Source organism: Petaurus breviceps, unplaced genomic scaffold, assembly GCF_028583685.1.
Source record: "Petaurus breviceps papuanus isolate PSGF00001 unplaced genomic scaffold, PetGlider_PUasm1.0 79, whole genome shotgun sequence".
Classification (NCBI taxonomy): Eukaryota; Metazoa; Chordata; class Mammalia; order Diprotodontia; family Petauridae; genus Petaurus; species Petaurus breviceps.
In genome coordinates, this window is record NW_027186523.1 from 30,869,097 (window position 1) to 30,881,498 (window position 12,402).

Sequence of the window (12,402 nt, forward strand, 5' to 3'; positions counted from 1 at the left end):
TTTGAAGTTAACATAATGTATACAATAATCCATTTTTCTATAACTTATCATGTATTGCATTTTAAATGCTACATTTGCACTTTAGAACTTAGGGTAACTTGGAAAAAAAAAACACCTATTATGGAGGGTCTCTGAAATCCATAAGGCTTACTTGTCTATCCACCCTCTATACTTGTCTATCCACCCTTATCTGAAATCTCCTATATCTACAACTTAATTAGCTTAGAAACTTCTGGAAAATGAGAGCTTCGGTGGCCAATCTTTAGTGTCTCTATGCCCATGACATCAGAGAAGGGTAACCAACCAAATGCACCTGAGCAAAAAATTCACCCTTTTCCTATAAAGCTCATGGACGTTGCCAGCTTCGCTGACTGCCCTTTAGAGAATTCTACACAGGTTCTATGTAGAATCAGTAGGAATGACAAGATCCTAATGTAATTTGCATGTGTTTAGTCCATGACACAAAGTCTGAAAAGCTGGAAATCAAACTAATTATGTGAAAAAAAGAAGAATAAAAAGAAAAGAAAAGCGAACACAAATATCCAAAGAGATTGCTGTTGGTATATTTGCATTTGACATAGATAAATGATATTCATGATACTAATGGAAGGAGAGATTTGTTATTCTGAATTAGTAACAATATTATGGACAATCATTGTCATTAAGAAATCAGGTCCAAAATGATCAATATATGATTTTTTAAAACCCCCATTGAGATGGAGTAATTTCTTTTGCTGTTTTATGCAAGCAAACTTAAAAAAAAAAAAGACAAAAAATTTTTAAAGGCCAAAACATACCTCTGTAGAATAATGCTTCTTATAATGATGTGACTTCCTATTTCGAAGACTGTTTTCAGAGGCTCTTTCTACATGGCGACGCAATGGGTATCCTGTTTCCAGGCCTTCCTCACTTGATACTTCATCTGAGATATTAGTGATTATCCTTTGGTTGTCCTAAGTTGACCAATACACAAGCACTGTTAAAAGTACATAGCGATCCTGACTAAATTTTTTTTAGATGTTGGGAATAATTTTTTGAGAACAGATAATGTAAACACTTTACAGAATATTTCTCCCCAGAATTATTGACTAATGTATATGCAATTGCCTTGCACGTTCTTTAAAAATCAGATTACATAATAACAGATGTTTTCTCAGGTACTTGAGTGCAGTACAAGCCTTTTGTCTAAATATGCATTAAGCAATTATCTATTTAGCATTTGTACCTTGCCTACTTCCAAAAAGGACTTAAGTTTGCTTATGAAATAGATATAAAAATAAGACAATTAAGAATAAAAATATAACTCCATAAAAAGGGTAAAAGTGTGGGTGTTACCAGACACCTGAGCCAAGCTAATTACTAAAATTGGGAACCAAATCTTGCTCTGAATTTCCTAGTAGGTAAGAGAAGGAAGGAAGGAAGGAAGGAAGAAAGAAGGAAGGAAGGAAGGAAGGAAAGAAAGAAGGAAGGAAGGAAGGGAAGGAAGGGAGGGAGGAAGGGAGGGAGGGAGGGAGGGAGAGAGGCAGGGAGGGAGCATGCACACCCAATGGATACTCTTTACTCATGGATACTCTTTACTCTGTAACAGTCATTTCATCTCTCTGAGCCTATTTCCTTATCTATGAAATGAGAATAACTTTGGCTGTCTACATCAGTGTTGTTCTGAGAAAAGGACTTATTAAAGCTTAAGGCACTATGAAAATGAGGTATTTCTATAATGGAGATAAACCATAATCAACCTACTTTGCCAGAGCTCTCCAATTTTAACCTAAAAAAAAAGTAGTTTGTGAAGGATTACAGAGTAAATAAAAGGGGCTCTCTTATGTTCACAGTCCTCCTAGTAGCCTTAAATCACAGTATATTAATTGAAATAAAATTTCTCAATAAGACTGAGCAAATCATACTTACTCTGTGCTGACTACTGGGTGCATTCCTGACTGTTCCTGTATTCCAGCCTGTCTCTTCTGACCTAATGACTTCACATGGAGGTTCATGATTTTGTATTCCATCCTCGTTGCTTTTAAATGTCTTTTTCCCTTCAAGGGATACATAACCATTATCTGTTTCTGTTGATTTATCGATTGAATTTTTTGTTTTCTTTGACCTAAAGCAGAAAATTAAGCATTATTCATCATGTCTTAAAACCTTTACATTTTATTTTTTGATAACTTTTCATCAATCACATCTACTAGCTAATTAACTTTTAGCTATTAATATATATGTATATATAATTTATCACCAAGAATATTAATGGCTATCCTTATTTGTGAATTGACAGTTTAAATGTCAAAGATAACAGTTTCATAGACTGTAGTCCTAAATAATGCAACAACTGATGTGAAAAATTGTAAGAAAAAAAGAATATTACTCTTTCACTCACTAATTTTAAAAATATCAATTATTTTATGAGAGAATATTTCTCATAACAGGCTTTGTTATTTTCCAAAAGAAGCCAATTTACAGGAAAAAAACTAACATTAGAATATGAAAATTATTTGGTATATACAACAGACTGACAGATAAACTGGCAGTGTTTCAGAAGTTCAAATCCTTTTGTCTTCAGGAACTACAGTGGATGAAAGATAAAAAATGACTCCAATATAAGTTAGTGGGACTTTTAATGTAAACACAAGACCAAAATGAAATGTGCTCAATTCTGATCAAGTTAATGATAAAAGCATGTCATCAAAATGCAATTAATTATGATATAAAAATATCCAACAAATTCCAACAAATTTTACTCAAAGTATCAGTTTTACAGGAAAAGAAAATCAAAACAAATGAAGTATTTTCAAGAAGTTCAAGAAATAAGTCTTACAAAATAGCATGTAAAAGATGTATTTCATTGAACTTGGGTTTAAAAAAAAGTGAAACATGATCCTTAGGATTTTCATCTAATCCTGCTTATTCTCTCACTTGCTAAAATTCCAAAAAATGGTGAGCTGTTTTTGCATTAAGTTTACTTTGCAACTATTTGTTTAAACAAATGATGTTCAACCAATAAACTATCACAACAAATATCTAGTTATTCTTTGTCTATTTGTTCCCATGTACTTTTCTATTCATGTATCTATAATTGCTTCAAACTGTTCTAGTTGTTTTTTCCTTTTTATAACTTCATAAATGTCTTTCCATTTCTTTCTACTCCTTATACTTGTTGATATAAATTGCATTATAGTATTCCAGTAGATTAATATATTTATTAAACCATTTCCTAAGGGCTAGACATTCAGGTTGCTTCAGTTTTTTTCAATTACATGTAATGGTGCTACAAAAATCTTTGAGCAGAGAGCTTTTTGTGTTGTTTTCTTTTCTTTTATTACACTTTCAGGTTATCCCCAAATAATTGAATCAAAGGAAATGTTTGTTTTTGCAACTTTTACTGCTCTGTCAGATCACGCTCCAAAAATTTTACAAGTCTGCAATTCCATCAGAAATGGGTGTGTACCTGTTTTATCATGACTTATGGGTATTGAATTTCATTTGTTTTAAAATTGTTTCCCAGTTCAATGAATTTGAGGTTATACTCTAAACGTTGTTTTAATGTGCATTTCTTTGATTAATGAGCTTTTTTGTGTTCTTATATATCACTGTTACTCCCAATTAACCCCATTTTTTCCAAAAGGAGCCTTCCTCATAACAAAGGGAAATTTAAGCAAAACAACCATGTATGACAAATATATGCAGAAGCAATTAAGAGGGGGAAGGGAATGTATTTTAATGTTGATTTCCTTTACCTTATCATGGTCACTGTGAATGGTTCTGCTTTCTTTGTTCTCAGTTTATAGACTTCCCAAGTTTCTCAGATTTCTCATTTTTTTAAGAGACAATAATATTCCACTATGATTACATAACAAAATTTGTTCGGCCATTCTCCATTTTATAAGCAGCCATCCCAACTTTTTTGCTATCGAAAAGTATTTCTATGAATATCTTGCTATATAAGGTTGAGCATTTTAAAATAATTATAAAAAATCCATTTCCTCTTTTGAAAATTGCTCATATTATTTGATATGTGGCCTGGGAGTATATTTATGAAATTTTAACAGCTCCTTATGTATTTCGGATTTCAACTTTCTTCCTATCATATTTACCACAAATATTGTTTCCAAATACATTATTTTTCTTTTGTTTATATTTGGGTACAGATCAAATACAACTATCTTATGCCTAATAAATCCTTCTATTTATTTAACAGAAAAAAAAACTCATCCAAAACTATTCAATTTTCTCCCATTTTAAAGTAATTTTTATGTTTAAGTCTATCCTTTAGACAAAACTCATTCAGATACAGAATGTGAAATAAGAGTCCACATCTATTGACAAATCGTTCACCAAATCCTTTAAGTATGTTTATTAAATAATGAATCCTATCTCCAGTCTTTTTAAAAAGTTTTCATGTTTTTCAAACATTATTCTTTTGCATATATTTAGTTGGATTCTCATATCTTTATTCTATTCCAGTGATCTATTTCTCTATTTTTGTCCCAGAGCCAAATAATATCTATGATAATTGCTATGTAATATGTTTTAAAGACTGAGGATACAACACTACCTTCAACAGCTTTCTTTTTGTATGTCCCTTCATAGTCTTACCTCTGTTTTTTTTTTCATAAATTTAATTATGTAAAAAAAACCTCTGACATTTTCATGAGTACTACATTAAATCTGTAAATTCATTATGGGATTGTTATAATTTTTACTATGCTTATTTGATTAAATCATAAACAACTGATGTTCAATCATATAGGTTTTTCTTTTTTATTTCAGAGTTGTTGACATTTTCTTCACTGCCAATAATGTCTATGCTCTTTTCCTATGCATTTGGTATACTCTCTTATTTAAAGTAACTTGAGAAAGAAATACCACTCTGAAATTAACTCTTCTCACAAATATAAATAGACCTGTAGTTCTAATTAAAGTGCTCTTATATTTTAGGTAAAGAATTTCTAAAGAAAATTATTTAGGAAATTGTTTCAATTAGCTTTATCACTGATTCCAATGTAACTTTGCATGTCATTTTTCTTTAATAAATGAGTATGGAAGTACAAAAAAATTACTATATCTGGCTAAGAGTAATATATATGCTTATATATGTCTTTATGTATATTCACACATATATGTGATATAAGCACATATCTGCTACCTTTGTCATATGCCAGTGTACATATATATACATATATATACACACATGCTATACGCATACAAACACATACACAGAGACAGACACCCAGAACCTAGATATTTAAATCTCTCCCATCTCCCTCTTTAAAATTAAAGCATCAGAGTGCTCATAGAAGGAAGATTATTATGTAAATAAATACGGTAATTTTATCTTTCATACCTTTTTTAAAAAGAAAGAGCTGCTACATTAATGAAAAGTAATTTTAAATTATTAAGTAGTATTTCAACTTTAAAATAATATATACATTAATCTCATTTTGAGAGACAAATAAAAACTATTTCAGAAGCAGCAATTTCACGTTTCTTATTCACACATAAAACATCTACTTAAAGTTTTTCAAAATCGTCCCCTTTTAATACTTAAACACAAACACATAAGATAAAGGCTTAAACCAGAGTTAACAGTACTAACAGATCAACTTAGATACTGAGCCACAACTACTTGAGTAATGATGTTAGAAATACCTCTAGGACAGGAAATACATAAAAAATTGAGTTTGATTCAACTTGCTCCAACCAAAAGCTTTGCCAGAAGCAGTATTTCCTACATTGCCTTTCATATATCATAGGATTTGCAAAGCAATAAAATACAAGTGCAGTCACAGCCCAGGCCTATCTAGTATGATGATCAAGTCTTAAACTGACATGAACTGGCACATTTAAAGTGGAATATTCTGAAAATACAGAATTCTCTATTCAGGGAGAAGCATTTATATCACATAGCTACTCTTGAGAAGAAATGACCTTCAGAAAAAGGTAGAAATGGTCACTAACGTTGATTGATGTTTTTGGTCTTTCCACCCAACCCTATCCCCAGAAATAAATTAATGTGCACAAATCATTACAGTGTGCTTATTTTTCATGTTCAAAGTTTTAACCCAGTCAGGAAAAAAGTTTCAACTTCTAAAGGATATGCTGGTTCATGTAGTCCCCAAACTACTGCATGAAACAAATAACATAAACACCACCAATAAAACATTAAGTCAGCCAATTTAAAAGTCAAGTAATGCTTCATACTGCCATGCAGAAAATACAATCTAAATACATTTATTGTAAATATGATAGAAGTATAAAGAGCACAGAAAGCAGCAAGACCAATCTCTCAAAAGTAAAGGATACAATAGGGAATTTTAAGGGGATTATTACCTATACCTCTTGTTTCTGGTTATAGCATCAAGTTGCTGGCCCTAGCATTGCTACAAACTTGGAATTAAGACTGTAGAAGAAGGGAGGGAAATGGGTAAGAGTAAGTGCAGACTAAATAGGTGATGATATACAACTATGAAACAAAAGATACAGAAGGCCACAAATGCCAACATAGACTTCAGTATCTGCCCCTTCGTATGGTACACGCTGCCACACCCCCTTCCTTACGGACTGAGTTTCCTCTTGGAACTCCCTGGATATCTTTTGTGGTTTCCTCCAAGTGATGCAGGCCCTTTCTACTTACATATTTTATATACCTATAAGATTTTTTAGCTCCTGCTTAGCTCTAAAATTCTGTTAGTTCAACCAAAGAGTTCTGTAAAGTTGGAGGTTTTTTCTCTTGACTGGAAAACTATGGTGCTTTATCTATCTCCTCTCCTGAATTCCTGAAAAAAAAGTTTGTTGCCTTTGCTCAGTCTCCTCTCATTCACTCATTTCTAAACTCACAATGGTCTGATTCTGACTTCACCCCTCACTTGAAATTCTGACATTTCCAAAGTCACCAATGATTTTTTTTTTTGCTTTTTGGAGGGCAATTGGGTTTAAGTAACTTGCCCAAGGTCACACGGCTAGGTTTTCTGTTTGTGTGCGTTAAGTGTCTGAGGCCGGATGCGAACTCAGGTTCTCCTGACTCCAGGGCAGCACTCTACTCACTGCACCACCTAGCCGCCCCTTCCAATGACTCACCTTCTCAGCCTCTTAGCTGCACTGGACACTACTCGCTCTCCTCCACAGTCTCGTGCCTACTCTGCTCCTTTGGTTTTCCTGATATTGTGCTCTCCTGGTTCTCTTTTTACACGTCTGATTTCTCATCAGTCTTCTTTACTGAATCGTCATTTACAATATAACTAGTCACTGTGAATATTTACACTAAGGCTCTATCCTAGACCCTCTTCTCGTCTTTCTCTTTTTCTCTAACTTGGTGATCTCATCAGCTCACGTGGACTTAATTATCTACCAATGCTGATGACTCCCAAATCTAAATATCCAGCCCTAGACTCTCTCCTGAGTTCTAGTTTCAAATTACCAACTGTTTACTGGACATTTTAAACTGAATTCCTTTTAGATATTTCAAACAGAGATTATCTGAAACGAATCCTTTTCCCTAAATCCACCCCATTTTTAAAATTTCTCTTGACCATACCACCCACCCTCCTTAAAGTCTCACAGGCAAGTAACCTTGGGGTCATGAAAAGTCCTTTGTCACTTTCACAAATCTACTCAGTTCTTGTCAATTCTCCCTCTTCATCTCTCACATATGCCCCCTTTTCTACACTCATGCTGCCACCACTCTAATTTGGACCCTCATTACCTACTGTCTGGACTTTTGCAAATGCCTCCTAAAAAGTTTTCCTTCCAAAATATCTTTTTCCTAATTATGAATCTGACTGTGTCACAACCTTATTTTAACTCCCTATTACTTTCAGGGCCAAATATGAAGTGTATATATAGTGTATTTGTGTCTCTTTAGTATTTAAGGACCCTTACAAAAGAGTCCCAAGAGAACTTTCCAGCTCTGTTACACATCACGCTCCTCTGTGCACACTGTAATAAAGCCCAACTGGACTTGCTCTATTTCACACATGGCAACCCAGTTCCATGCCTTTGCACTGGTTCTCCCCAATGCCACCTTACCTCTGTCTCTTGAAAGCCCGAGTTTCCTTCAAGAGCTCTTCACTGTCTCTGCCCTCCAACTGCTAGCACCTTCCCAATAAAATCACCTTTTATCTATTTTGTATATGCATAGCCCCAGTTAGACAGTAAGCTCCTTAAGAGTGGGGATTGTTTTCACTTTTGTTTGTACCTTGGCATCCTGCACAGTATGGGGCACATAGTAGGTGCACACTAAATGTTTGACTGCTTAAGTGACCTGTGTTTTTACTAGTACAGGACACACCTAATGAAGAACCCCCTGTACCAGTGCACACAGGCAACTTCTCTCCAATTTATCATCTTGCCTGGTAAACCAAAACAGTAAGTGATGTGGTCAGGTGTGCTGGCACATAATCTGTAATTCCAGATACAGAGGAACCTGAAGCTGTAGGATCGCTTGAGGTCAGGAGTTCTGAGCTGCAGTGGGCTGTGCCGTCTGAGGTCTAATCCACTAGATTATAAACTCCTTGAGAACAAGGACTGTCTTTTTATTAGCTGTAAATGTATTTTTTATTGTAAATTTAAAAATGTAAACTTTATTCATTGTAAATCTAATTAAATTTATTAATTACATGTACATTTTATTAAATGTATTGTACTAAGCACAATGCCTGGCACACCGGAGGCACTTAATAAATGTTTACTGGACTGGACTGGTCTGCAGTAAGTTCGGCATAAATATGGTGAGTATCTAGGAGCAAGAAGCCACCAGGCTGCCCGAGTGGAGGTAAACCAGACAGGCTGGTAATGTAATAGGTCAAAGCTACCATGACAACCAACAGTAGTACTGCACTAAGGAGTAGCCCTGGAAGTTCCATCCTGGAGGCAAGATGGTTAAACTGAGTCTTAAAGAAGATTCTGTGAATTTATATTAATTTATCATACTGAGAACATCAGTAGTTGAGCCTTCCCATCACATCATAAGCAAACCAGAAACAAATTTTTCTTCTGTCTGCTATTTAAATAGCAGTTAATGGGCTAAATTAAGAACCATGGGAAAGGAAAGGGAGGATCAAGCATATGTCAATATGTCAAAATACTAATTCTAACACAGAAAAATTCTAAGGTTCATATATAAGTTTAAATAGTATATTAAACTGAATCGACTTATTCTTGATAGTACTATGCAATGAAAGAGAATAACAAATTCCATATATCTTTCTAAAGCAGAACACCTTTAGGAATAAAAAATATTTCAGACTAGTGATAAAGGGGTAAGATATCCTATAGATGTAGCATAATAGTCTAATGGCTAGGATATAAAGTGGCATGACATAAAACCTAGTTTTAATAATAGGCTCTGCCACTAACCTTTTCCTCACCAAATAAAAGTAAATGAGAATAGCTTATATTGATATAGCAGTCCATGGGCTATGAAGTGTTTTTTGTCATATCTTTTGATCTTTATAAAAACCCTCAAACTACTATTATATTCCCAATTTTCCATATTAGGAAACTGAAGCTCAGTGCGATTAAGAGATTCACCTGTAAATTATATGGTAGAGGTTATGGTGACAGAGGTGGGATCAGAACCCAGGTTTTCTGATTCCTAATCTGGTGATCTTTCCACTGTACCAACCTATTTCTATTTTGCTTAGAACTGAGAGGGAAAAATAATTCTCACCCATGCTTAACATGAATATTGTCAAAGTTGACTAAATTTTTAGCAGTAAAATTTTTAGCAATCTTTTTACTGCTATAACCCTTTAGTGGACACATAAGTATTTTATCAGACATTACGAAAATGCAATGTCATGATAATATATAGTAAAGAGTCAAAGTTTCCTTTTAGCTTATTGGAAATAATTAGGTAAGGAGTGAATATTGCCAGAAAATGGCCTATTTGAAAAATATACTTTAGCTTTCAAAGGAATGCTTTAAAAAAAAAAGTTAAAAATCCATTCATATTACACTTTTATACAGCAATATATTTTAAAAGAATATCAATAAAATTATGATCAAATAAGATTGGTCCAATGCACAATTTAATAATGCAGGATAAACTTGATCAGCATAAGAGCACAATTAGAAAAATGCAATGTTAGTATAGGAGTTAACACGAGAACAAAGTATATATTCATTTACATTATCCCTTTTCTTGATTTATGTTAATTTAATTACAGCTATAATCAATATTTTCACCAAAGTTTCTAATTTTTCAGACCTACTGCACATGTACATTCAACAGAATTGGAATGTTTAAGAGTTCAAAAGAATAACTTTATGTTGGTCAGACTGACTTAGTTACATGTATTCCTAAATTTTGCTGCAATTATACTCTCCCCTATTCTAACATATTCATTAAGAATGAAAGCTAAAAAAGAAAAATTAATTTTATAAAGTAATATGTCATATAATAAATTAAAATGAAATTTTTTTTACTTCAACAGACCCATTTGTTTTAATTAAAATGGGTTAGAATCCTAAAAGCAAAGATTTGAGGGAGATAATTTTCATACAATTCAATTCTATACCAAAAAACTGAATCAATATCCATAATTATAATAGAGAGCAATTTCCCCAGTTATTTGAATTATAACAGTAGTAGTGCTAAGGAAATTAACAAAAAATCCTATTAAAAAAAGTTATTCACCTTTTATGTTGTTTCTGAAATATATCTATACTTATATATCTCTAAATTAATCTGTGATTTTCATTTTTCACTGCATATAATAAAACTTATAAAACAAGGATCACATTGCTATATAAGAATTTCGTACATAGGTGTGTATTGTATACACATGTGGATTATACCCATGCATACAAATTTCCAGAAAAGGGATAATGCATCTCTAAGAGAAACACAGCCTTACACAAATACAAACCCTGATAAAAAGAAAGCAGCATGCCAGAGCTCTCTGAAGACAGCGCCAATGCTGTACGAAGTGCTGGTGCCACGGCTCTGAACTGTTCCTTCCTGTGTGTTATCTGTCGTACTAGAGCCATCTCCTTCCCTATGTACCTCCAAATGTGCTGCTTTTCTTAATTTCCTTCATCAGAAGAGATTAAAAGTGGAAGGAAGCTTGATAAGAGTTAATAACCACCTGCTCTGGAGTGTGTTCAGCAATTTATATAAACATAAAAGACAGGAACTTTAACACATAGTAACATGTAGATTTACTGGTTAAGGTTTAATCAAAACAGCATGAAGTACATTCAAAAACCAATTTCTATTGGTGCTAATATATTTGCTCCATGCTCATACTGGCATATCAGTGGACATTCAGGTATAAGGATCACACTGAACAGATGTTTACAAAAGAATGTCTTTCCTTTTTGTGTGCCAATTACCTGCAGATGAAGAAAACCATGATTAGAGCTAATTATAATCTAATTTCTAATGTCATTAAAATACTATGAATATATTTTATCCTAAAAATGGAAATGAAGGATTGGTTTCAAATTCAAAACCACAATACTTGAAATTTATGAAAATAGCAATCACTGAGCAACAATGATCAAAAGAGGAATCACTTTAATTGTTCTTTAAAACAGAATCCACTGTTACTAACTCACCAATGAGACATAACTGGCTTATGTAAGCAAAGGAAAATATTCAATTACTTCAAAATTTCATTAGCACTCAATAAATGGGATTTTAAAAGAATTTTATTTAACACATGTTTATGCTACATCTTGTTATCTTAACTCCAAATTGGTCTTAAATGGTAAATCCAACAAAATATACCACAAGACTAATCACTGTCAGTAACTAAAAATTCTCTTGGGGAAAAAAATAAGTGTAACTACTTAAAAAAATTACAAGACATGATAATAGGGAATATAATTTTTGGAGGTCAATCTTCAAGATGAGGGCTCATATGTAAAAAGTAATTTAACAAGAAAGCACGTTTTATTTTTTTGTAGATAAAAACAATAATCAAGAAACCTATAAAACACTGCACTGTTCCTCCCTTGTGTGTTATCTGTAGAACTAGAACCTGAATCATTTTACACACACAAAATCCTTGTTTAATGAAAAACTTTGTCACTTTAGAACACCTTACCTTCTTCTTTTGCCCCCACTGCTAAGAGCAGGCTTAGGGGTCCTGGTTGAAACAATCTGGCAATGTACAGTTCCCAGTAGCAGCATTAGCCATACTGGCCCAATTACTTCAGTCAGAGGAATACTATGTGGGCCTGGAGCTGAACAGAATAATACTATTGCAGCAACTGCAAAGTAGGAAAGAAAAAGTTTAATTATGTCCATTGCTATTTCCAAAATTTTATTTTCTAGAAAAGTACTCATATTGCATGATGCCAGCTAATTTTTAGACTTTGAATTATAAGTTAAAAACATTACTTTAGCAAATTTCTGTCAAACATTTTTATTGTTAGCAGCAGGTTGAACTTACTATA

The 12,402-nt window shown here is 33.2% G+C and overlaps 1 protein-coding gene across 4 annotated transcripts in view; it reads right to left on the minus strand.

Annotated features, from left to right (window-relative positions):
* LOC138175884 (protein PHTF2) overlaps positions 1 to 12,402 on the minus strand; it is a 184,162-nt gene that overhangs the window by 46,141 nt on the left and 125,619 nt on the right. For 3 of the 4 annotated variants that reach the window (XM_069106527.1, XM_069106530.1, XM_069106528.1), the window contains exons 6-9: positions 12,051 to 12,216; positions 10,869 to 11,033; positions 1,909 to 2,104; positions 798 to 953 (exon numbers count right to left, since the gene is read on the minus strand). In XM_069106527.1, coding sequence (XP_068962628.1) covers positions 798 to 953; positions 1,909 to 2,104; positions 10,869 to 11,033; positions 12,051 to 12,216 — 683 coding nt within the window. The remainder of the gene's footprint in view (positions 1 to 797; positions 954 to 1,908; positions 2,105 to 10,868; positions 11,034 to 12,050; positions 12,217 to 12,402) is intronic. The other variant, XM_069106529.1, reaches the window with a different exon arrangement.